At 48.7% G+C, this 26,819-nt stretch overlaps 1 protein-coding gene across 2 annotated transcripts in view; it reads right to left on the bottom strand.

Annotated features, from left to right (window-relative positions):
• Positions 1–679: 679 nt before the first annotated feature.
• mecp2 (methyl CpG binding protein 2) overlaps positions 680–26,819 on the bottom strand; it is a 199,537-nt gene continuing 173,397 nt past the window's right edge. For both annotated transcript variants that reach the window (XM_072487990.1, XM_072487991.1), the window contains exons 2-3: positions 23,189–23,527; positions 680–4,004 (exon numbers count right to left, since the gene is read on the bottom strand). In XM_072487990.1, the coding sequence (XP_072344091.1) occupies positions 2,936–4,004; positions 23,189–23,527 (1,408 nt within the window). In that variant the 3' untranslated portion in view covers positions 680–2,935. The remainder of the gene's footprint in view (positions 4,005–23,188; positions 23,528–26,819) is intronic.

Here is a 26,819-nt window from a genome sequence, read left to right as displayed (position 1 = left end):
GGCAGGAGGTTCCAAACCAGTAGTCACCTTGCCGTCCATCATGATGACTCCCTGAGTGAGACCTCGTGACAGGGGCCTGACCAGTCAACGCTCCATCGGACCCAACCTCGCCACTGTCCCCCGCCCTGCCCCGCTACAAACTGTTGGACATGAAAAAGTGATGATGTGGAGATGCCGGCGTTGGACTGGGGTGAGCACAGTACGAAGTCTTACAACACCAGGTTAAAGTCCAACAGGTGACATCGAAACAAACCTGTTGGACTTTAACCTGGTGTTGTAAGACTTCGTACTATGAAAAAGTGAGGGGGTGGAGGTGGAGCGGGGAATTTAAAAAATAACCCGGAAAGGGAGTATTTTTGTTTTGACATTTTATTTTAAGAAAAACAGACGGTTTTTCACGGTGAAACCGGATTTGCAGGAGCCCGCGACTCACAAGCTGGTCACCCACCCCTGCCTCCTTTCCCCCCACCCCCCAATCACCGTCAGCAGCAACCCAGCGTTATCCTTAAGAGAACAACTGGACCCTCAGCCTTGATTTAAAAAAAAAATCTTGTGAGCTTTTTTCGGAAAAAACAAAAATCAGTCAGACGTTTGGAAGTGTTGGGTGTCAGCACGTTATCAGGCAGCCTGCTTGGATCACACTCTCTTCTTCATTTAAAAAAAAACACACAATCAAAACTATTGAGATATAAATAATATTACGATATAAAGGACAGCTTACAATACAGTAAAATCCTCTAGTCGACGTTGCAAGCGGGAAGAATAAGATTCAAGGCTAGCAGGACAGCTCATAGGCGGCTCCGTGGAAAGGTGGGACGTGGAAGTCGGATTGGTCGTATTGACGCCAGGACACAGCAAGTGTTTCAAAGTGTTTGCGACCCTTAACGTAGTACAGCGGAAGCACCGGGCTTTGCTCTCGCGCGGACACATGGATGTCGAATCGACAGTCTAACGTGGGAAGTAGACAGAACACTATCTTGGGGACGATTACACTCCACTTATCTACTTGTTCTATTTTATATATATATATATATATATATATATATGTGTGTATCTTTAGATGTCGTTTTTTTTAAAGTTGGCCAATATTTTGGATTTATTTTTAAACCCTCCCCAACAAAAAGCAGCATTTACTCCTCACGTCACCCACACACAGAAGGGGTGCGACTTTCCCTTGCCGGACAGAAGTGCAGGCAGGTTGGATTTCTGAAAATCGACGTCAACGGGGGTTTTGTTCAGAGTGTTCCACACACAAGATACTGAGATGAGGGTCACAAGCTCACTCAGTAGCAGGGCCACCGAGGTTAAATAGGGCGGGGTGGTTGGAGGCGGGGGGCAGGCGGGAGAGTGCGTTCATCGTCGGGCGCCACCCGAGAGCAGGCAAGATATACGCGGCTGCGTGAATTTGCAAGGCCTGCGACATTGGGGAAATCAGTAAGCGAGTGTTCAATCATCTCCCGGGGGCTCCTGGGATTTTGAAAGCCCACAATTTAATTCTGTCGCCATCCACCCCCCCCCCCCCCCCCCCCCCCCCCCCCCCCCCACCCCCCAACCAATAACTATTAACCTTATCGCATTCGAGGGAAAATCCCATGAGCACAAAATGTACCCTGGCCCATCTCACACCATCCACAATCAGTATAGGACCCAGTTCCTTCTCCCCTCTCGGGACACATCGTTGTCCCACCCCACCACACACAATCTGATCAGAATAGGCAACCTTCGCTCTGGGTTTCGAAGTGGACCCCAGAGTGGTTTCCATGCTACCCTCTCCCCATCCCAGACTGGGTTCCACAATATCTCGCTGTAGGCCGTGCACCATTGCGCATATCCCTCACTAATTTCACAAATTAAGCTGGTGTGCATACGCAGCTGTCTCGGTTTACTAAATGTGGCGGTGGTGGTGGGGTGGTGGTTAGGGGGAAGTGGGGGGGGGGGGGGGGGGGGGTTGGTTGGCACCTTTCACTCAAATTCACATGGTTCAGGCTGCACTTGTTGGGCCCAATATCTGCCTTCACCAGAGCTGGCGTACCCTGTGCCCTCGTCAGTTAACAGTACGGAAATGTGCTCCTATCGCTGGCGCGCCCCAAGGGGCAGCATTCTTCACGGCAAAGAGGGGTTCATTCAACAAGGGCGCACTCTCATCAATTTTCAGGCCCAATGCAGCACTTCGACGTCCCTTGGCTGAGGGGCGGTGGGCACTGAGCGGCGTGAGTCTCAAGCTTGTACCCATTCACCAAACGGACAGCCCCGCCGCTCAAGCATTTGGGGGGTAATTGATAAATCTTACTAAGTATCTCCACACTGCAATGGGCGGCTGGGTGACCCTCCAATCAGGGCACCACTGAAAATGGTCTCAAATTGGACAAAGCGGGTCAGGGTAATTGTTTTTTTAAGAAAAAAACTAAAAGAGTTGGTGCATTATTGGTCGCCTGCCTCCAGATGTCAGTCACGCCACTAGCAAGTAACTTGCAAAGCTGACGACAGGCATATGAAGGGCACAACAGCATCACCTTTCTCCCCGCCTCTACAGTACGGACTCAGAGGGGTTCAAACTCAAATTGGGCTGTAAAGTATTGGGACGCGTTAATCTGAAGGTTCGGACAGGGAGGTGGGTGCTGCTAACATCCCACTAACTGGAGGTGGGCTCCGTGACCGAAGGGCATGGTGAACTTGGGGGTTGGGGTGGGCAACTCTCACTCGCTATCTTTCCCAGGGCCGAACGAAACACAAAAGACAGACTGAACATTTGACCACCTAACAGATGCAAACACTTCAAGGAAGAAATTAGAAATGAAATCTTGCCCCAGATAAGCTTCGAGGTTCAGGATCACTTGCTCCGGAAAACCTTCGTTAGAGCCCTACTCACAAGGGAGAGAAAAAGACACAACAGCTGCCTCGTTCATTTTTTTTTTCTCTCTTCTTCCTATCAAAGTCAGCTAACTCTTTCCGAGACGGTCGCCCGGGTATCCGCCGACTCTTCTCTGCTCGGCCTGGGCACGGCTGAGATGACGCCCCGCTGATCGCCCTCACCTCTCAGTTTGCCCTTGTCTGCGAGCTCAGTCTTTGAGGGCTCCTTTGGTAGCAGGTCAGCCTCGGGTCTACCTCGCGGAGGCCTCTCCTCGGCGCACACTCTCGCGCTCAAGTCTTTGGGTTCGGAGGGGCTCCTCCTGTCCTTGGAGCTCTCCGCCTCTTGAGCAGTCACTTCCTTGGGCTCCAGTTCCCTGGGGTCAGCAGGGTGGGGGAGCTCTTTCTTGATGCCCCGGCCTTTCGGGCTCCCCTCTCTGACCTTGTGAATCACACTCTTTACGCCTTTCTGTCCTTTCCCACTTTTGTCACCGGCATCCACCGCTGACTGTTCGGGCTGGGTGCTTTCCTTCACTGCCAGGCTTCCTAAAACTGGTACGCTGGTGTCCTCCTCGAAGATGCGGCTGCTTTTTCTCTTCTTCAGGGGTGAGCTCTCTTCCCCCAGGTTCCTCTTTCTGATTGGCAAAACAGTCACTTCCTCGGGCTTGACGGCAGACTCCTTGACGATTTTCTTGTTCACGGCCGGTACCACATTGGCCACGCTCGGCTTTCTGCCCCGCTTCTTCGGGACGGCCTTGGGCTCAGCATCGGACTTCCTTTTCCTGCCAGGCCCACCTTTCCGCATCTTTGGAGGCTGCTCCGTGGAAGACGTGGCTCCTTCAGCCTTTGGCAGCAGGGGAGCCGAGAAAGGCATTTTGACCAGGAGCTTTGCCGCGCTTTTGTCCGACAATCTTTTGGAAGGGCCGCCTTTCAGCACTCTCTTGTCTTTGCCGCTCCCCTTGGGCCTGCCTCGCCCTCTGCCCGTGCCAGGCGACTTGAGGACCTTGGCCTTTTTGGGCGGCTTCTTCTCCCTCCTCGAGGGGCTTCCTCGGCCTGTGACGGTGAAGTCAAAGTCAGTGGGGTCAAGGGTGGTGTCTCCAACCTTCTCGAAGTGCGCCAGGAGCTCCACTTTGGAACGGAACGCCTTTCCTTGTGGGCTGAAGAGCAGAAGGAAAAAAAAAAAGCAGCATTAAAAAAAATTGAAGACGTGGCATACATGCCCAATAAATAAGCTTAAAAGCTGAAAACTGTTGCTCGTCACCTTCCCGCCAGTCCCAGTGACAGACCCCAGCTTCTGCTTTGCAGACTACGCGCAGGGGGCCACATTCACATATTTCTAAGAGCCACACGGGATAGAATTTCTGCTCGCCCAAGGAGCTGAGCAAACTCTTTCTCTGCGGAGACAGAAAACATACCCACAGTCCCCTGGGGGGGAGGGAGCAAAATGAACGCCCTTTCATTCCCTATCTTCTACCCAAAATGCGGACACCATTTCACTCGCCACACTGCCCCCAGCATTTTCAGTTTTTATTCATCTTTAAGTCTTTTTTTTTTTAACAACAATTTTATTGAGGTATTTTTTTGGCATTGTAAACAGTTACAGTTAACAGAAATGTGCAAACATCAATATAAAACCAATACTTCAATCAAACCATACTGCACATGCCCGCTCCTCTCCCCTAGACACTACCTGTCTATTTATCCCTCCTACTCTACCCTAATCTCCTCCCCCCCCCCGCGGCTGACGTTCCCTCTCCCGCGAACAAGTCAGGCGAACCCCAGTACAAAGCCCCTCAAGGCAAACTTAATTTTTTCCATACCCAGAAAACTTGACATGTCCGAAAGCCATACTTCGGTCTTCGGGGGTTTTGAGTCCCTCCATGCCAGCAGTATCCGCCGTCGGGCTATTAGGGAAGCAAAGGCCAGAACATCTGCCTCTTTCTCCCCCTGGACTCCCGGGTCTTCCGAAACCCCGAAAGTTGCCACCTCTGGACTCATCACCACCCTTGTTTTCAGCACCCGGGTATGACCCCCGCAAATCCCTCCCAGTACCCCCTAAGCTTCGGACATGCCCAAAACATGTGAACATGGTTCGCTGGTCCTCCCGCGCATCTAGCGCACTTGTCCTCTACCACAAAGAATTTGCTCATCCGAGCTACCGTCATGTGGGCCCGGTGAACGACCTTAAACTGAATCGGGCCGAGCCTGGCACAAGTTGCGGTTGAGTTTACCCTACTCAGGACTTCCGGTTGCGGCGATGCGGAGCTAAGCCGCACATTTCGGCGGCTCCCGCTAGAACGGGCTTTTGGGCTCTCCAGAGGAGCCCCAACGGAAATTTTTCGACGACTTCCCGTGTGGGAAGGTGAGAGCAAGGTCCCCCTTCCATAGTATATGGAGTGGACCAGAAGAGGTTTTAGAGCAGCGAAAGAAGCGAGGGAGAAAAAATAAGATGGCGGAGATCGAGCGGCATGGGGGCCGGAGCAGCAGGAGTTTCTCAGGCGCTGCGTGGAGGAGCTTAAGAAAGAGGTGCTGGCGCCACTGCTGACGGCGATCGAGGGGCTAAAGGAGACCCAGAAGGCCCACGGGGTAGAGATCCGAGAGGTGCGGGAAAAAGCCGCCGAGAACGAGGAGCTGAAGGGCAAATGGGAGGAGGAGTTGGGGGAGGAGATTAAAGAGGGTCTGTGGGCTGATGCCCTGAGTAGGGTTAATTCCTCTTCCTCGTGTGCCAGGCTTAGCCTGATACAGTTTAAGGTCGTTCACAGAGCGCATATGACAGGGGCGAAGCTGAGTAGGTTCTTTGGGATGGAGAACAGATGTGGAAGGTGCTCAGGAAGCCCGGCGAACCATGTCCATATGTTCTGGTCGTGCCCTGGGTTCTGGAGGGGTTTCGCGAGGACTATGTCTATGGTGGTGAAAGTCCAGGTCAAGCCAAGTTGGGGGCTGGCATTATTTGGGGTGGCGGACGAGCCGGGAGTGCAGGAGGCGAAAGAGGCCGGTATTCTGGCCTTTGCGTCCCTGGTAGCCCGGCGGAGGATCTTGCTATTATGGAAATTCGCGAAGCCCCCCAGTGTGGAAGCCTGGATAAATGACATGGCGGGGTTCATCAAGCTGGAGAGGATAAAGTTTGCCTTGAGAGGGTCTGCGCAGGGGTTCTTCAGACGGTGGCAACCGTTCCTAGACTATCTCGCAGAGCATTAGGAGGTCGGTCAGCAGCAGCAACCCAGGGAGGGAGTGGGGCGGGGAAGGGGGGGCGTGTCTCTTTCGGGGAGGGCTGTATGGGTGGGCGGGGAAGGGGTTTTTCCTCGGGGCACTTGAAAATGGAAAAACATAAACATATGGGAGAGTCAATATGTTGGGAGGAACCCACTGTCCAAGTTCTGTGTCATGTTGGATTGATATGTTTATGTTTTGTTCCTTCACTTTTTCTTTTTGTTACGGGGGGGGGGGGGGGGGGGATTGGTTGAAAATTTTTGTTGGAAAACTTTGAATAAACATATTTTTAAAAATAAAAAAAAGAGTTTACCCTCCTTCATACCTTAAGTTTGTCTGGGACTCTTCCCCCTTCATGTGCACCTTGTAGATATCCGAGACCCTACCCTCTCCTCTAGAGACTATTCTGTCTTGGATCCCTATTGGCGGGAGGCGTGGGAACGATGGGACCTGTCTGCGTACAAAGTCCCGCATCTGTAAGTACCTAAAGTCATTTCCCCTTACCAGGCCAAATTTCTCCTCCAAGCCCCTCAAACTAGCAAAGCTCCCCTCCAGGAACATATCGCCCACCCTCCCCACCCCCGCCGCCATGTTCGAAACCCTCCATCCATGTTTTCGGGGGCGAATCGATGGTTATCCCATATTGGAGCCCAGGCAGACGCCGCACCCCCCCCCCCCCCCCCGCCCACCCCCACATGCCTCCTCCACTGGCCCCATATCCGCAGGGCCGCCCCCACTACCGGGCTGGTGGAGTACCTGGCCGGCGACAGCAGTAGGGGAGCCGTGACCAGGGCTGCCAAACTGGTGCCCCTGCACGAAGCCGCCTCCACTCGCTCCCAGATAGACCCCGTACCCACCATCCACTTCCTTATCATGGCTATGTTAGCCGCCCAGTAGTAGTTGATCAGACTCGGCAATGCCAGTCCCCCCCCTTTCAAGCATCACCTTCTTCACCCGCGGGGATTTTCCCGCCCAGACAAAGCTCATGGTGATTTTGCCAGTCCTTTTGAAGAAGGACCGTGGGATAAATATCGGGAGGCACTGGAAGATGAACAGAAATCTAGGGAGGGTTGTCCCTTCCACCCCTCCGCAGCTCTCAACGGGGCGAGTGGGCACCCCTGTCCGGTCCCGCTGTGTAGTCTGAAATAATCTGACATTATCCTGTTCGTCCTAACGCTAGCTTTTGGGGCCTGGTACAATAGTCTGACCCAGTTAACCAGTCCCTCCCCGAACCCAAACCGTCCAAGCACCTCCCACAAATAGCCCCACTCCACCCAGTCGAAGGCCTTCTCAGCGTCCATTGCCACCACTACCTCCACCCCCTTGCCCGTCGGGGGCATCATGGTCACATTAAGCAATCTTCTCAAGTTAGCTGTCAGCTGTCTGCCTTTCACAAACCCTGTCTGATCATCCCCAATCACCTCCGGTACGCAGTCCTCAATTCTAATCGCCAGGACCTTGGCCAGGAGCTTGGCATCCACATTGATCAGGGAGATTGGCCTGTATGACCCGCAGGATTCCGGGTCCTTGTCCCACTTCAGTATCAGCGAGATGGTGGCTTGCGACATCGTCGGTGGCAGGGTCCCTCTGTCCCTTGCCTCATTAAAAACCCTTGTCAGGACCGGTCCCACTATCTCCGAGAACTTCTTGTAAAACTGTACTGGGTATCCATCTGGTCCCGGGGCTTTCCCCGACTGCATGGCCTTTAGGCCCCACAATACCTCCTCTGCTCTAATCAGGGCCCCGAGCCCGTCCACTAGTCCCCTGCCTACATTTGGGAAGGTTAGTCCATCCAGGAACCTTTTCATCTCCTCCGGCTCTTCCGGGGGTTCTGAAGTGTACAGCTTACTATAGAAGTCCCGAAATACCTTATTCAGTCCTGCCGGGTCCTCCACTCTGCTCCCCTCCCCATCAACCACTCTACTTATTTCCCTGGCCGCCTCCCTCTTCCTGAGTTGCTGCGCTAGCAATCTACTGGCCTTATCCCCATGCTCATACACCACTCCCCTCGCCTTCCTAAGTAGTTCCACGGCCCCACTCGTGGATAGCACCCCCAGTTCCGACTGCAATCTCCGTCTCTCCCTGAGTAGGTCTTCCCCCGAGGACCCCGCATGCTCCTCGTCTATCCGGTGAATTTCCCTAACCAATCTGTCCTTTTCTGCTCTGTCCGCCCTGACTCTGTGAGCCCGAATTGAGATCAGCTCCCCCCTCACTACTGCCTTCAGCGCCTCCCACAGGGTCGTTGCTGAAACCTCCCCCGTATCGTTCGCCTGCAAGTAATTTTGCATACACTTCCGAAGTCTCTCACATATCCCCTCCTCCGACAACAGTCCTACGTCTAACCTCCATTGCAGGTGTTGGTAATTTGCCCCCCCGACCTGCAGGTCCACGCAGTGTGGGGCATGGTCCGAGATAGTGATTGCCGAGTATTCCGAATTCTTTACATCCCCTACCCAGTCCCTGCTCACGATAAAAAAATCAATCCTAGAATATACTTTATGAACATGCGAATAAGAGTAGCCCCTTCCCGTCGGCTGTCTGGCTCTCCATGGGTCCACAGCCCCCATTTGCTCCATGAGCCCTTTCAGCTCCTTTGCCATTGCTGGGAGTCTGCCCGTTCTGGGACATGACCGGTCCTGCCCCGGGTCAAGGACCGTATTAAAGTCCCCCCCCCATTATCAACTTACGCGAGTCTAGGTCCGGGATCTTCCCCAGCACTCTTTTGATAAAGTCAACGTCGTCGCAGTTCAGGGCATATATGTTCACCAGCACCACTCTTCTCCCCTCCAGCTTGCCCCTTACCATAAGGAATCTGCCCCCGCCCTCTGCGACTACGCCCTCCGCCTCAAATTGAACCCGCTTATTGCTCATAATTGCTACCCCCTTGGACTTCGAATCCAAGTCCGAGTGGAAGACCTGGCTGATCCAGCCCTTCCTTAGCCTAGTCTGGTCAGACACTTCAGATGTGTCTCCTGCAACATAATTACGTCCGCCTTTAAAGCCCGCAAATGCGCGAACACACGTGCCCTTTTAACTGGCCCATTTAGTCCCCTGACATTCCAGGTGATCAGCCTGGTTGGGGGGCACAACCGCCCCCCCCTTCCCTGCCGGTCAGCCATAACCTTTCTTGGGCCCGCCCCCGGCCCATGTGCTTTGCCATTCCTGGCTCGCCTCTTGGCTGCCTCCACCCCCGACCTCCTTTCCATGACCTACTTCAGATCCTCCCCACGTCAGCAAAATAAACCCCCCCCCCCCCCAACATCCCCCGATAACCCCACCCCTGCCATTCAATGGCTGTATTCTCCCCCCCACCTGACTCCCTTGGCTAGCCAATCTGTTAGCCCGGTGACTCGTCGCTCCGGCGCCCCCTTGTCTCACTCTCATTGTTTCCCCGACCGCATCTCCCCACTCCCCAGCACACCTTCCCCCACTCGAACCCACTGGAGCAGTCTCACTAAGATGGGAAAGATCAAACAAGATGTGAACATCAAACAGCAACGCGAGGCTGCTCCAGGTACAATACAGTTCCAGCTTCGTACACAGAAAAGTGTTAACCCACGTCCCTTTCTGAGCACCAAAAAAATATATATATAACACCGCAATAACCCAATACCCGTACATCCCCCATCCGAAACAAACATAAAAACCTTAGACATAAATGAAACAAAAGCCCCCACCCAACATCTTTAATCCCCATTGCTGACCGGCCACCCTTTTGTTACCATACAGGCTCCAGCGCACTCAGAGAGCCCAACAAAAGGTACCCACCACAACAGGAGAAAAAAAGAGAGAAGAAAAAAACATCAGAAAAAAGGAAAAAGACCATTTGAGAGGGAGGGAGGATACCCTCCCCCCACAGGCAAAAACTGACCACACAAAATACACCACAAGGCACCTTTAAAGCAGTAAACAGTCGACCTGCAGTCCAGGCACAGTAGGCGTCCCTTCAACCAGTAATTCACGGACCATAGCTTGTGTCCGTGGGACCTCTTTTCGAGACCAGCCCCTGATCCCTCACAAAGTCCGTCGCTTCTTCGGGCTCGGAGAAGTAGTGGTGTTGGCCCTGATGCATAACCCAAAGACGGGCCAGGAAGAGCAGACCAAACTTCACGTGCTTTTTGAACAACACCTCCTTATCTTGTTTAAAGGCTGCTCGCCGCCTGGCCACCTCCTGGCTTAGGTCCTGGTAAATGTGAAGGACACTGTTATTCCACATGCTGCTCTTAGCGCTCTTTGCCCACTGCACCACCCGCTCCTTCTCCACAAACCTGTGGAACCTAATCACCATCGGACAGGGCCCCCCCCCCAGACGCACCTGTCTCGCCTGTGCTCTGTGTGCCCCCTCCAGCTCCGGCGGTCGTGGACAGGCTTCAGCCCCCATCAGCTGCATCAACAGGTCCACCACGAACGCTGTGGCATCAGCTCCCTCCGCCCCCTCCGGGAGGCCGATGATCCTCAGATTTTGTCCACGGGCTCTATTTTCCAGCTCCTCTATTCTGTCCAGCAGTCTTCTCCTTCAACCCGTCGACATCTAGCGCAGCATTCGTCTGCACGTCCGCCTGCTCCTCCACCGCCTCCCCCAGCTCCTTAACTTTGTCGTCCTGGGCACCCAGTCTCTGGTTCAGCTGATCCACTGCCTTCTGAAGTGGGTCCAAGTTATTCCGCTTCAACAACTCAAAACTGCTCTTTATCACCTGCAACATGTTTTCTAGCGCCTGCTGGATCGCCGGGTCCGAGGTCCGCCATCTTTGCTCCTGGGTCAGCTTCCCCTGCACCTTGCCTTTGTCCCTTCCTCTCCCGTTTGTGCTGCTTTCTGCTCTCCCGCAGTTCCATGCAGCTCTGCTCGCTCCTTAGCCCTCCGTGGCCGTCGTTTCACAGTCCCGCCAAACTGGGGAAGCAGGTCCTCAAATCCCGCCGGAGTGAGAATCCCCGAATGTGCGGCTCACTCACTCATTGCCGCCACCGGAAGTCTCATTCCTCTTTAATTCTTAACTGTACTCGTACACATGGTTCCTTCGGATACACTGCACAGAAACACCAACCAGTCCGTGCCGATTTTCATGTGCCACCCGCGACTCCTCCCGCCCTTGCTCGTCTAAATCCACCATTCTAACTCTCTCTTCCCTTCTCCCAGGTCTCGCTTCCCCTGAAACACATCTTGACGATTCACCTCACTCGGTGTGGGAACGAGTTCCACCTTCTCCCCACTCTCTGAGGAAAGACATTTCTCCTGAATTCAATGCCCACTTGCCTCCCGCGATTAGATTTGTTGGGTATGCGCTCTCGTCCTGCTCTTCACCACAAGAGAAAACATTCCCTCCGTCTCCACCCGATCCAAACCTTTCGTCATTTTAAAGATCTCGATTAGGGCCACAACTACACTTCCCACACCCCCCAAAAAATTATTTAAAGAGAAAGAGACCCCAACCTATCAATCCTTTCCTGATCATAAAACCCCTACGGTGCAGGAGGCGGCCATTTGGCCCATCGAGTCTGCACCGACCCTCTGACAGAGCACCCTACATAGGCCCCCTCCCCCTCCCTATTGTCATGTGAGAGGACCTTAAAGAAATGGGTGTTTACCACTGCAGTGATGTCAGAGAGTGGGTTGAGCTGGGCTGTCTGTCAGCTTTTTACTTTCGTTTTTGAGCAGGCTGCAGGGTGTGTTTTAGTTTTGTTTTCAGAGCTGGATAGCTGCAGTCACAGCCAGAAGGTGTATGAATCTCTCTCTGTAATCTAAAGACCGTAAATCGATCCTGATGATTTAAAACTAATAACTGCTCACAGTAGTGACTTTAACCTGATGTGCTCCTGTTTAAAGGTTTGTTAAGTCTTCTCGGTGTTAAAAGGACAGCTTACAGATTACTTAGGGGGGTGTATTTGATTTACTGGTTGCGAAGATGTTCACTGTTTGTTTTAAAAAGGTTAACTTGAGTTCATAGAATAAACATTGTTTAAAAAAAATATTTGTCCATTTCTGAAGTACCACACTTGTAGAGTGGGCCCTGTGCTCCCCATACCACATTCTATTAAAAGTTGTGGGTCAGGTGAACTCCATGATACACTTTGGGGTTCTCTAAACCCTGGCCCATAACAATTGGGGGCTCGAGGGGGATAAAAGTCTATCTATTGGATTGGCTTAGTGAACTTAAAGACACTGAGGGGTGAGCACATTGTGGTTGCTTTTCAGGTGTGGTATTCTAGTCAGTAGGAGTGTGTTGTGGACAATGGCTCTTTCAGAGGCTCTGAAGTTTTGGGGGTGGAGACGGTCACACGCAGTACCTTACGAACAGAGACTAAAAGCAGACTGTTAGATTTGGCAAAAACTTTGCTGTTAACATTACCTGACAAAATGCAAAAAGATTAGGTAATTATGGCGGTGGCTAAGTATTTAAAGTTGCCTGAGATACTGTTTGACTCATTGGAAATGGCAAAAATTCAGTTACAACTTAAACAAATGGAACATGAGAAAGAATTAAAGCAGCTTGAATACAAAAGAGAGGAAAAAGAGAGAGAAGGAGAAAAGAAAGAATAGCCCCAGCAGAACAAAAAGAAAGAGAAAGGGAGATACAGATCAGGGAAAAAGATAGAAAGAGTTTGAACTTCAGAAAATGGCCATGAAACACGACAGTCAGTTAAAATTGGCAGACATAAAGGGAAACGTACAGTAGCGATGAGGATAGTGAGAAAGAGCGTCAAAGTTGAAGGCGTGGTGGGGATCTATTTAAATATGTCCAAGCATTGCGGCGGTTTGATGAGAAGGAGGTAGAAGCCTTTCTCATTTCATTTGAGGTGGCTAAACAAATGAAATGGCCACAGGACATGTGGGTATTATTGATTCAAACGAAGCTGATAGGTAGGGCTAGTAAAGTGCTTGCATCACTACCGGAGGAGGTATCTGGGACGTATGAGGAGGTGAAAAAAAATCCATATTAGGTACATATGAACTAGTGCCTGAAGCTTACAGACAAAGGTTTAGAAATTTAAGGAAAGAATTTCATCAAACATACATGGAGTTTGAAAGGCTCAAACAGAATAAGTTTGATAGGTGGATAAGGGCTTTGAAAATAGACCAAACGTATGAAGCTCTCAGAGAAATTATACTTTTGGAGGAGTTTAAAAATTCTATTCCTGATGTAGTGTGAACTCATGTGGAAGAACAGAGGGTTAAAACTGCGAGATTAGCAGCGGAAATGGCAGACGATTATGAATTAGTTCATAAATCAAAGCTTGGTTTCCAACATCAGTTTCAGCCGGTGAGGGATAGAAACTGGGGACATGAGAAATGCTCACGTGGTAGTGGCAAAGGTGATCTAATGGGAGATAATAAGGAGAGGGTACCTCAGATTAAAAAAGAAATCCAGGAGGGTGGAAAAGAAATGAAAAGTTTCAAATGTTTTCACTGTAATAAACTAGGCCATGTAAAGTCACAGTGTTGGTGGTTGAAGAAAAGCACTGGGAAGGCTGATGTGGTAAAACAGGAAGACAGTGGGGTTTGTTAAAGTGGTAAAGGAAAGCCCAAGGGAAGCGAAGGAGGTGCAAAAGATTGTACAGCCTGATCAAGAGGTGATTGATAAGAAGGTGCCAGATCTCTTTAAATAATTTACTTGTGTGGGTAAAGTTTACTCATGTGTATCAAGAGGAGCAGGTAAAGTCACAATTTTAAGAGATATGGGAGCTAGTCAATCTTTAATGGTAAGAGATGAGGAGTTATGTAGTTTGGGAAGAATGTTGTCAGAAAAGGTGGTATTATGTGGAATTCAGGGTGAGATTATATAAGGTAAGGTTGGAAAGTCCAGTGAAGAGTGGTGAAGTGGTAGTAGGAGTAATAGAGAAACTATCTTGTCCCGGAATATAGTTTATCTTGGGTAATGAGTTAGCTGGATCGCAGCTGGGAGTGATGCCTACTGTAGTTGATAAGCCAATGGAAAATCAGACAACTGCAGTGTTGAAGGACGAATATCCTGGGATTTTTCTGGATTGTGTAGTAACAAGGTCGCAAAGTCACAGGTTAAGACAAGAGGAGAAATCAAAGAGTGAAGATGAAGTTGAAGTGCAATTATCAGGAACGATTTTTGATCAGATGATTGAAAAAGAGCAAGAACAGGTAGAGGATGAGGCGGATATTTTTAGTTCAGGAACACTGGTGGAGTTACAACCGAAAGATATAGAAATAAAACGGATGTATCAGAAAGCATATACGGAAGAGGAATCTGCGTGTATACCAGTGTTATTACCGTAAAAATGATGTCTTGATGAGAAAATGGAGACCTTTACATGAAAAGTGGGCAGAAGTTCATCAAGTAGTATTGCCGGTAGGGTATAGAAAGGAGGTGTTGCGAGTTGCACATGAGGTACCAGTGGGAGGTCATTTGGGAATAAGGAAAACTCAAGCTAAAATCCAGAAACATTTTTATTGGTCTGGACTACATAAAGATGTAGTTAAATTTTGTCAATCATGTCACACATGTCAAGTGATAGGGAAACCTCAAGCAGTGATAAAACCAGCACCCTTAATACCCATTCCAGCATTTGAGGAACCTTTTACAAGGGTCCTAATTGATTGCATAGGACCGCTTCCTGAAGCAAAAAGTGGGAATCAGTATCTTTTGACAATAATGGATGTGTCTACTAGGTTTCCAGAGGCCATTCCAGTACGTAATATTACTGCTAAAAAGATTGTGGAGGAATTACTTCAATTCTTTACTCGATATGGACTACCCACAGAAATACAATCGGATCAAGGATCAAATTTTACCTCAAGGTTATTCAAAGAAGTTATGCATAGTTTAGGAATAAAAACATTTAAATCAACTACGTACCATCCAGAATCGCAGGGAGTGTTAGAAAGGTGGCATCAGACATTAAAGACAATGTTGAGGGCTTTTTGTCACGATTATCCAGAGGATAGGGATAAAGGAATTCCATTCGTACTGTTTGCAATGAGGGATGCACCTAATGAGTCAACCAAATTTAGTCCTTTTGAACTAATTTTTGGTCATGAGGTAAGAGGACCACTTAAATTATTGGTGAATGAAAAATCGGAAATTACATTATTGGATTACGTGTCAAATTTTAGGGAACGATTAAATAGAGCAGGTGAATTGGCTAGACAGCATTTAAAAGTTGCACAACATGTGATGAAACGGGTATCGGACAAGAAATCCAAAGTGCGTAGTTTTGCCAGTAGAGATAAAGTTTTAGTATTGTTACCAGTGGTAGGTGAACCTTTAAAAGCTAGGTTTTGTGGACCTTATCAAATTGAAAGGAAATTAAGTGAGGTGAATTATGTGGTAAAAACACCAGATAAAAGGAAGACTCACCGAGTGTGTCATGTGAATATGCTTAAAAGGTACTTTGAAAGGCCATGTGATAGTCAGAGTAGGAATGACAGGATAGCTAGGATGAATGCGTGGCTTGAGGGATGGTGCAAGAGGGAGGGTTTCAAATTCCTGGAACATTGGGACCGTTTCTGGGGGAGGTGGGACCTGTACAAATCGGACGGTCTGCATCTGGGTGGGACCGGAACCAATGTTCTCGGGGATGTGTTTGCTAGTGCAGTTGGGGAGGGTTTAAACTAATGTGGCAGGGGGATGGGAACCGATGTAGGAAGTCAGTGGGGATGGAAACAAAAGGCAGGAAGGGAGAGTGTGTAAAGCATGACCAGAGAAAGCAGGGCAGAGAGCAAGGAAAGTCTACATTAAACTGCATTTATTTCAATGCAAGGGGCCTGACGGGCAAAGCGGATGAACTCAGGGCATGGATGGGCACATGGGACTGGGATATCATAGCTATGACTGAAACATGGCTAAGGGAGGGGCAGGACTGGCAGCTCAATGTTCCGGGGTACAGATGCTATAGAAAGGATAGAACAGGAGGTAAGAGAGGAGGGGGAGTGGCTTTTTTGATTAGGGAGAACATCACGGCAGTACTTAGAGGGGATATATCCGAGGGTTCGCCCACTGAGTCTATATGGGTGGAACTGAAAAATAAGAAGGGAGAGATCACCTTGATAGGACTGTACTACAGGCCCCCAAATAGTCAGCGGGAAATTGAGGAGCAAATATGTAAGGAGATTACAGATAGCTGCAAGAATAATAGGGTGGTAATAGTAGGGGACTTTAACTTTCCCAACATTGACTGGGACAGCCATAGCATTAGGGGCTTGGATGGAGGGAAATTTGTTGAGTGTATTCAGGAGGAATTTCTCATTCAGTATGTGGATGGACCGACTAGAGAGGGGGCAAAACTTGACCTCGTCTTGGGAAATAAGGAAGGGCAAGTGACAGAAGTGTTAGTGAGGGATCACTTTGGGACAAGTGACCATAACTCCATTAGTTTTAAGATAGCTATGGAGAATGATCGGTCTGGCCCAAGAGTTAAAATTCTTAATTGGGGCAAGGTCAATTTTGATGGTATCAGACAGGAACTTTCAGAGGTAGATTGGGGGAGACTGTTGGCAGGCAAAGGGACGGGTGGTAACTGGGAGGCTTTTAAAAATGTGTTAACCAGGGTTCAGGGTAAGCACATTCCCTTTAGAGTGAAGGGCAAGGCTGGTAGAAGTAGGGAACCCTGGATGACTCGAGATATTGAGACTCTGGTCAAAAAGGAGGCATATGACGTACATAAACAACTGGGATCAAGTGGATCCCTTGAAGAGTATAGAGATTGTCGAAATAGAGTTAAGAGGGAAATCAGGAGGGCAAAAAGGGGACATGAAATTGCTTTGGCAAATAATGCAAAGAAGAATCCAAAGAGCTTCTACAGATACATAAAGGGAAAAAGAGTAACTAGGGACAGAGTAGGGCCTCTTAAGGATCAACAAGGACATCTATGTGCAGAGCCACAAGAGTTGGGTGAGATCCTGAATGAATATTTCTCATCGGTATTCACGGTGGAGAAAGGCATGGATGTTAGGAAACTAAGGGAAATAAATAGTGATGTCTTGAGAAGTGTGCATATTACAGAGGAGGTGGTGCTGGAAGTCTTAAAGCGCATCAAGGTAGGTAAATCACCGGGACCTGATGAAATGTATCCCAGGATGTTGTGGGAGGCTAGGGAGGAAATTGCGGGTCCCCTAACAGAGATATTTGAATCATCGGCAGCCACAGGTGAGGGGCCTGAAGATTGGAGAGTGGCGAATGTTGTGCCCTTGTTTAAGAAGGGCAGCAGGGAAAAGCCTGGGAACTACAGACCGGTGAGCCTAACGTCTGTAGTAGGTACGTTGCTAGAAGGTATTCTGAGAGACAGGATCTACAAGCATTTAGAGAGGCAAGGACTGATTCGGGGCAGTCAGCATGGCTTTGTGCGTGGAAAATCATGTCTCACAAATTTGATTGAGTTTTTTGAGGGGGTGACCAAGAAGGTAGATGAGGGCAGTGCAGTAGACGTTGTCTACATGGACTTTAGCAAAGCCTTTGACAAGGTACCGCATGGTAGGTTGTTGCAGAAGGTTAAAGCTCACGGGATCCAGGGTGAGGTTGCCAATTGGATTCAAAATTGGCTGGACGACAGAAGACAGAGGGTGGTTGTAGAGGGTTGTTTTTCAAACTGGAAGCCTGTGACCAGTGGTGTGCCTCAGGGATCGGTGCTGGGTCCACTGTTATTTGTGATTTATATTAATGATTTGGATGAGAATTTAGGAGGCATGGTTAGTAAGTTTGCAGATGACACCAAGATTGGTGGCACAGTGGATAGTGAAGAAGGTTATCTAGGATTGCAACGGGATCTTGATCAATTAGGCCAGTGGGCCGACGAATGGCAGATGGAGTTTAATTTAGATAAATGTGAGGTGATGCATTTTGGCAGATCGAATCAGGCCAGGACCTACTCAGTTAATGGTATGGCGTTGGGGAGAGTTATAGAACAAAGAGATCTAGGAGTACAGGTTCATAGCTCCTTGAAGGTGGAGTCGCAGGTGGACAGGGTGGTGAAGAAGGTATTCGGCATGCTTGGTTTCATTGGTCAGAACATTGAATACAGGAGTTGGGACGTCTTGTTGAAGTTGTACAAGACATTGGTACGGCCACACTTGGAATACTGTGTGCAGTTCTGGTCACCCTATTATAGAAAGGATATTATTAAACTAGAAAGAGTGCAGAAAAGATTTACTAAGATGTTACCGGGACTTGATGGTTCGAGTTATAAGGAGAGGCTGGATAGACTGGGACTTTTTTTCCTGGAGCGTAGGAGGCTTAGGGGTGATCTTATAGAGGTCTATAAAATAATGAGGGGCATAGATAAGGTAGATAGTCAACATCTTTTCCCAAAGGTAGGGGAGTCTAAAACTAGAGGGCATAGGTTTAAGGTGAGAGGGGAGAGATTCAGAAGGGCCCAGAGGGGCAATTTCTTCACTCAGAGGGTAGTGAGTGTCTGGAATGTGCTGCCAGAGGTAGTAGTAGAGGCGGGTACAATTGTGTCTTTTAAAAAGCATTTAGATAGTCACATGGGTAAGATGGGTATAGAGGGTTATGGGCCAAGTGCGGGCAACTGGGACTAGCTTCATGGTAAAAACTGGGCGGCATGGACTGGTTGGGCCGAAGGGCCTGTTTCCATGCTGTAAACTTCTATGATTCTATGAAAGGGAAGAAGAGAAAATGGAGGAAGTTTTAATGATTAAAACTCAAAGTTACAAACCAAATCCAGATGACTGTGAATTTGACATACCTCAAATTAAATTGGAAAATGAGGATGCTCTTAAAAATTGGGATAAATTGTTGAGTTATCTTCCAGATGAAAAACGAACTGACCTGAAAGAGTTATTGATATCACAAGGGCAAGTTTGTAGAGATAAATTGGGAAGTACTAAAATGGCTATACATGATTTGGTTGTGGGAAATGCTGTTCCAATCAAACAACATCAGGGGGTTGGATAGGGTGGACAGTGAGAGCCTTCTCCCGCGGATGGATATGGCTGGCACGAGGGGACATAACTTTAAACTGAGGGGTAATAGATATAGGACAGAGGTCAGAGGTAGGTTCTTTACGCAAAGAGTAGTGAGGCCGTGGAATGCCCTACCTGCTACAGTAGTGAACTCGCCAACATTGAGGGCATTTAAAAGTTTATTGGATAAACATATGAATGATAATGGCATAGTGTAGGTTAGATGGCTTTTGTTTCGGTGCAACATCGTGGGCCGAAGGGCCTGTACTGCGCTGTATTGTTCTATGTTCTATGTTCTAACATCCATACAGACTTAACCCTTTAGAATTGGCACAGGTTAACAAAGAAATTGAGAGTATGCTTAAAAAATGGCATAATTGAAGTGGGTTGCAGCCAATGGAACTCACCCATAGTATTGGTACCTAAACCAGACGGTACCCAATGGTTGTGTGTGGACTATAGAAAGGTTAATGCAGTTACAAGAATGGACTCTTATCCTATCCCACGTTTGGAGGATTGCATTGAGAAAGTGGGACAATCAGCTTTTATTTCCAAACTGGATTTACTTAAAGGTTACTGGCAGGAACCTTTATCCGAAAGGGCGAAGGAGATTTCAGCTTTTGTGACTCCAGATGGTATATACCAATTCAACGTTATGCCATTTGGTACGAAAAACGTCCCAGCCACATTTCAACGGTTAACTAACAAAGTCGATTCAGGATTACCCAATTGTGCGGTATACATCGACGATCTGATAATTTTCAGCCCAACATGGAAAGAACAGTTAAAACATCTGAGGGAGTTATTCGATCGACTTCAGGAGGCGGGTTTAGTGCTAAACCTAGCCAAAAGTGAATTTGGAAAAGGCCAAGTCAATTTCCTTGAGGAGTTTCCGATACCCTCAAGACGAAGGGAAATAATGCGATTTCTTGGCATGAGTGGATTTGATCGAACATTTGTGCAAACGTTTTGTAGCGTGGTAGCTCCACTGATGGACTTGCTGAAGAAACATCGAAAATTTCAGTGGACAGCGGACTTTCAACAGGCATTTGACTGCCGGAAAGCTGTGATAACCAATGCGCATGTGTTGGAGAATTACAAGGGACTCTGTGATCAGATTGAACAAAATATCTGACTTTAAAGAGAAATGCCGAGGCGTAGAGAAATGGACAGATCGTGCAGAGACCTTCTTGTTCAAAGACTGTCAATCGAGAAGGATTTCATTTGGAGGAAGAACCAAAAAAAAAGGACCATATTATTATATCTGTTTGTGTGTGTTGTTTTTTTGAAACAAAAAAGTATATTTACTGTGTGCATTTCTTAAAGAATGATGAAAAGGTGAAAAATGAAACCATCTTAAGTTGATGGTTTATTTTTTTTTCTTGGGGGAGGTGTCATGTGAGCGTACCTTTAAGAAATGGGTGTTTATAAATGGGGGTGTATAAATATTTGTGGTGAGAGTACCTTTAAGAAATGGGTGTTTACCACTGCAGTGATGTCAGAGAGTGGGTGGAGCTGGGCTGTCTGTCGTCAGCTTTTTACTTTCATTTTTGAGCAGACTGCAGGGTGTGTTTTAGTTTCGTTTTCAGAGCTGGATAGCTGCAGTCACAGCCAGAAGGTGAAATGAAATGAAAATCGCTTATTGTCACAAGTAGGCTTCAATGAAGTTACTGTGAAAAGCCCCCAGTCGCCACATTCCGGCGCCTGTTCGGGGAGGCTGGTACAGGAATTGAACTGTGCTGCTGGCCTGCCTTGGTCTGCTTTAAAAGCCAGCGATTTAGTCCAGTGTTCTAAACCAGCCCCTATGTATGAATCTCTCTCTGTAATCTAAAGACTGTAAATCGATCCTGGTTATTTAAAACTAATAACTGCTCGCAGTAGTGACTTTAACCTGATGTGCTTTTGTTTAAAGATTTGTTAAGTCTTCTGGGTGTTAAAAGGATAGCTTAAAGGATTACTTAGTGTTGTATTCTTTGGGGTTTGTATTTGAATTAATGGTTGCTAAGATGTTCACTGTATGTTTTAAAAAGGTTAACTTGAGTTCATAGAATAAATAATGTTTTGCTTTAAAAAAATACTTTTCCATTTCTGCTGTACCACACCTGTAGAGTAGGCCGTGTGCTCCCCATACCACAATCTATTAAAAGTGTGGATCAGGTGAACTCCATGATACACTTTGGGGTTCTCTAAACCCTGGCCCATAACACTATAACCCCACCCAACCTGCACATCTTTGGACTGTGGGAGGAAACCGGAGCACCCGGAGGAAACACGCAGACACGTGGGGAGACCGTGCAGACTCCGCACAGACAGCGACCCAAGGTCGGAATTGAACCTGGGTCCCTGGTGCTGTGGGCAGCACAGCTAAGCATGTGCCACCCAAATATGTAAACCCACGCATTTCTGGGATCATCCTTATAAATCTCCGCAACCTCTCCAGTGTTTCAATATCCTTTTTATAACATGGTGACCAGAATCACATGCAGTGTCGCCTATCCAAAGTTACATGCTGGCTGAGCGTAACCTCTCTACTTTCCAATCCTATCCCTCTAGAAATAAAGCCCAGTGATGGTTTGCTCTTTTTAAAACTGTACGGTTTCGCCCAATAAACCACCAGCCTTTTATGAAGTGTTTCCATATATCTCCCCAGTCCGACAAAGTAGACAAACACTCCGGGAAGCTTTGCTTTGAGGTTTAGTGAGCAGCGGAATTGTATAGACTGGGAAGGTACCCGGTTTCACCCATGCCTGAGCCAGGACAATCAGCCCAGCCATAAAGATGAGTGCCAGTGCCAGAGCCTGTGGCTAGAGAATGGGATGCTAGCCAGAGTTCTCACTGCTGGTCGCTGTGTTCATACCCTAATATCTAGCAGTGATGCCCCCTGTATGTTGTCAGGGGGCTGTTTTAGCTCTGTTGGCTGGACAAGGCCTACAGCCGCAGGTTCAATTCATGTTAACGGCTGAGGCCTTCTCAACCTCGCCCCTCGCCTGAGGTGTGGTGATCCTCTTGTTAAATCACCACCAGGAGCTCTCCCCCTCAAAAGAGGAAAGCAGCCTATAGTCATCTGGGACGATGGTAACTTTACTTGACTTATACATGTGCAGGGTCACATGGAGAATTGCCATTTGGTCAAACAAACAATTTGCATTATAATAATAATTATTATCTTATTTTTAAATAATCTTTATTATTGTCACAAGTAGGCACTGCAATGAAGTTACTGTGAAAAGCCCTCAGGTGCCACATTCCGGCGCCTGTTCGGGTATACAGAGGCAGGATTCAGAATGTCCAATTCACCTAACAAGCGCGTCTTTCGGGACTTGTGGGAGGCAACCGGAGCACCCGGAGGAAACCCACGCAGACACGGAGAGAACGTGCAGACTTCGCACAGACAGTGACCCAAGCAGGAATCGAACCTGGGACCCTAGCGCTGTGAAGCAACAGTGCTAACCACTGTGCTACCGGGCCACTCATTTGTGTAGTGCCTTTACTTTAAGAGAAACACCCCATGCCAACATAATTTCACACTGAACCATAGAAAACTTTTTGAACAAGAGGCTGAAAGCTCAGACGATGAGATAGTAAGGATATCTTCCAGGAGGGGAGAGAGTCAAAGGGATGGAGGGATTTAGGAGGGTAATCCCAGAGTTTAGGATTTAAGTGGCCGAAGTCACGGTCGCCAATGGGGAGCGATGGAAACTAGGGTGGCGCAGAAGTCGAGAACAGGAGGAGTGCAGAGATCTTGGAGAGTTACAGGGCAGGAGGAGGTCACAGAGATAGGGAAGGACTTGTAAATGTCGATGAGAATTTTTTTAAAATTGAGGTGCTGCAGGGACTGGGAGATAACATAGGTCAGCGAGCGCCGGGGGAGAGAGAGAGAGAGAGAGAGAGAGAGAGAGTGAGAGAGAGTGAGAGAGAGAGAGAGAGACAGAGAGAGAGACAGAGACAGAGAGAGAGAGAGAGAGAGAGAGAGTGAGTGAGTGAGTGAGTGAGTGAGTGTGTGAGAGAGAGAGAGAGAGAGACAGAGAGAGACAGAGAGAGAGAGAAAGAGAGAGAGAGCAGCTGGAATTTAGATCCAGATGAGTTCAAAATTAGAGAAGGAGTGACCGAAGAGGCCGGCAAGGAAAGTACTGGGATAGCCACGGCCGGCGGTGCACTCGACAGCGCAACAAAAGATGTCGAAGCGAGTGTGGAAACTGCGGTAAATAGATTTTCAACGGTTCAAATACCACTTTAAGGGTTACCTACTTGATAATGTACACATCGTACTTCCCCGCCGACCTCCCAGACTTCCTCTGCTTCAGCTTCCGTGTCCATCCCTCGGGGAGCGTGGGGTCGTCGTACAGCGGGCCACGGTCTCGAATCAGGGAGCGCCTGGGCTTGGGAGTGGAAGGGGTAGCCGCGACTGCTCCTTCTTGCTCAGCTGTCTCAGCTTTGTTGCCGTCTGCCGGCTCTGGGACCAGAGCTTCGGTTGGCTGGGCTTCTCGGTGCTTATCCTCATCGTGCTCCTCCTTCTTCTTGTGTTTCTTCACTTTCAGCTGGTTCTCCCTTTGCCCGGCCTGCTCGTGGTCTTCCGATTTCTCCTCGCTGCAACAACAACGACAACAGGAGTCCATCACTTAACGTGTCACAACCCGTAGAAAACAAGAGCTCATTTCAAGATCCTTTCACAGTCTCCCCGTATGGTCACAGCCAATTGGTCAAAACAGAGAAACATAGGGGCAGGAGTCAGTTGTGCAGGCCTTTGAGCCTGCTCCACCAGTCAATGTTCTTTTTAATAAATTGAAAGCACACAATTCATTTTTTCAAACTATGGGGCAATTTAGCATGGCCAATCCACCCAGCAAGTAAACGTGGTTCGCCAGTCAATGTGATCATGGCTGATCCTCGGGACAGTGCACACTGCTCAAATCTGGCTCACACTCAGTAACATGCCCAAACACTCCACCCCTGCCCAATCCCTCCCACTCACTCTCCCGCCGCAATCTGTCATGTGACTGAGAGCGGCGGAATGTGAAAATCCGTAAAATCGAAAAACAGCAAAGACTAGAAACGTGCGGCAACAGCTCGCGCTCGGATATCTCCAAGGGCACTTTGCAGGAACATTCGCAGATTGAAAACTTATGCTGAGGCGAACGAGGAGAAACTACAAACTTTGCCCAAGAGCTAAGCTTTAAGAGTGGCTCTAAAACATGGAAACGAGGAGAAGTGGGCCATTCGGCTCTTCAAGCCATTCAAAATGATCATGGCTGAAACTCAATCTCAATTACTCCCCACATACCTCGATGCCATTAAAATCGAAAAAATTATCTATCTCGTTCTTGAATACATTCAGTGACCTGGCCTCCACAGCTTCCCGTGGTAAAGAATTCCACAGGTTCACTACCCTCTCACCTGCCCATTTCACATAAACCCCACCTAACCTGCAGATCCTTGGACACAGGGGCAATTTAACATGGCCATGCAGAGACGGGGAGAATGTACAGGCAGTGTTGAACCTGGGTTCCTGGCGCTGTGAGGCACCACTGTGCCACCCTGCTGACCCAGTTGAACCAATATCTCTTCACTCTCCTCATTGGACAGACCCGGCAACCCCGATATCAGCCGAGTAAACCTCTGATTCACTCTCTCTACAGGAAGATAAACTTTGCATCCCTCTCTCTGCGTCCCTCTCTCTCTGCGTCCCTCTCTCTCTCTCTGCATCCCTCTCTCTCTGCATCCCTCTCTCTCTGCATCCCTCTCTCTCTGCGTCCCTCTCTCTCTGCGTCCCTCTCTCTCTGCGTCCCTCTCTCTCTGCATCCCTCTCTCTCTGCATCCCTCTCTCTCTGCATCCCTCTCTCTCTGCGTCCCTCTCTCTCTGTCCCCCCCTTTCTCTGTCCCCCCCCTTTCTCACTGTCCCTCACAACATGAGAGTTAGTATGAGTGTGCGAGTGAGTGTGTGTGTGCATAAAAGTGAGTTTGAGTGTGTGAGAGTGAGTGAGTACAAGTGTGTGAATGAGTGAGTGAGTCTGAGTGAGTGAGTGAGTCTGAGTGAGTGAGCATGTGAGTGTTTAAGAGTGAGTGTGTGAGTAAAAGTGACTGAGTGAGCGTGTGAGTGTATGAGTGAGAATGATTAGGTGGATTGGCCATGATAAATTGCCCTCAGTGTCCAAAATTGCCCTTAGTGTTGGGTGGGGTTACTGGGTTATGGGGATAGGGTGGAGGTATTGACCTTGGGTAGGGCGCTCTTTCCAAGAGCCGGTGCAGACTCGATGGGCCGAATGGCCTCCTGCACTGTAAATTCTGTGATAATCTATGATTAATCTAGGACAAAGGTTCGGCACAACATCGTGGGCCGAAGGGCCTGTTCTGTGCTGTATTTTTCTATGTTCTATGTTCTTAGTTGGGGAGACGAAGTCTGCACACCAATACCCCAGGTATGGCCTCATCAAGGCCTTGAATAACTGCAGTAAGACATCCCTACTTCGGAACTCAAATCATCTTGCAATGAGGGCCAGCGGACCATTTGCCTTACTAATGGCTCGCTGCACACGTCTCCCCACTTTCATTGACTTGTGCACAAGGAAAACCCCGATCCCTCTGTACACCCAGGGCAGAGTGGGATGTTTGACATCAAAGGTGCGAGTTGATGAAGGATACAAAGCACATCCCCTGAAATGCTGTGACCAAAAAAAGAGACACATTAATTTAAAACCGCAGAAAAGTTTCAACGTAAACAGCAAGACTGTCAGAACGGCTTTACAAAAAATAAAACCATCACACGAGTGCCAGCAACTTCTCTCTGCACTCATTCATGAATGCAAGTTAGCTAAATTTGGATAAACACAGTCAGGAGATAAAAGAGCAATTCGGGCTGATTGAGGTATGCACTGTGAAAATATTCCACCCCCAGTAACCAAGGGTGTTGAGGGAGATGAAGAAATTTCATAAAGTCTATTTTGACAACCCGATTTTTAATCACATCGCATCGTTATGAGTCTGCAACGGCAACTAACCTCCACGCATCTGTGTTTGATCGATATTGAGAGCAGACGTACAAAGATAGGGTTTTTCCCAACACTGACAAACTGAATTCATACATGCAAACACAAAACTTAGGCAGCAGGATGAGGCGACTCAGCCATCCCAGTCTTGCTCCCCCATTCAATACGATCACTGCTGATCTGATTGGAACCTCACCCCCATGACCCTGCTGACCGCCCCCCCCCCCCCCCCCACCGATAACCTTTCACCTCCCCTTTGTTAATCGAAAATCTGTCCACCTCGGCCTTAAAAACATTCAGATTTTCCTTCCCCGCCTTCTGAGGAAGAAAGTTCCAGAGACTCTCGACCCTCTGAGAGAAAGAATTTCTCATCTCCGTCTGAAATGGGCAACCCCCTTTTTTATAATATTTATATTTGGGCAGCACGGTAGCATTGTGGTTAGCACAATTGCTTCACAGCTCCAGAGTCCCAGGTTCGATTCCGGCTTGGGTCACTGTCTGTGCTGAGTCTGCAGGTTCTCCCCGTGTGTGCGTGGGTTTCCTCCGGGTGCTCCGGTTTCCTCCCACAGTCCAAAGATGTGCAGGTTAGGTGGATTGGCCGTGATAAATTGCCCTTAGTGTCCAAAATTGCCCTTTGTGTCGGGTGGGGTTACTGGGTTATGGGAATAGGATGGAGGTGTGGGCTTGGGTAGGGTGCGCTTTCCAAGAGCTGGTGCAGACTCGATGGGCCGAATGGCCTCCTGCTGCACTGTAAATCTATGACCTATGATCATAAGCTGCGATTTAGTGTGGCCAGTCCACCTAACTTGCACATCCTTTGGACCATGTGAGGAAACCGGAGCGCCCGGAGGAGACCCACGCAACAGGGGGAGTAAGTGCAAATTCCACATAGACAG

The sequence above is a fragment of the Scyliorhinus torazame genome, chromosome 22, assembly GCF_047496885.1.
Source record: "Scyliorhinus torazame isolate Kashiwa2021f chromosome 22, sScyTor2.1, whole genome shotgun sequence".
In the NCBI taxonomy this organism is placed as follows: domain Eukaryota; kingdom Metazoa; phylum Chordata; class Chondrichthyes; order Carcharhiniformes; family Scyliorhinidae; genus Scyliorhinus; species Scyliorhinus torazame.
The sequence above is the reverse complement of the archived record's forward strand: the minus strand, read 5'-3'. Positions and strand labels throughout refer to the sequence as shown.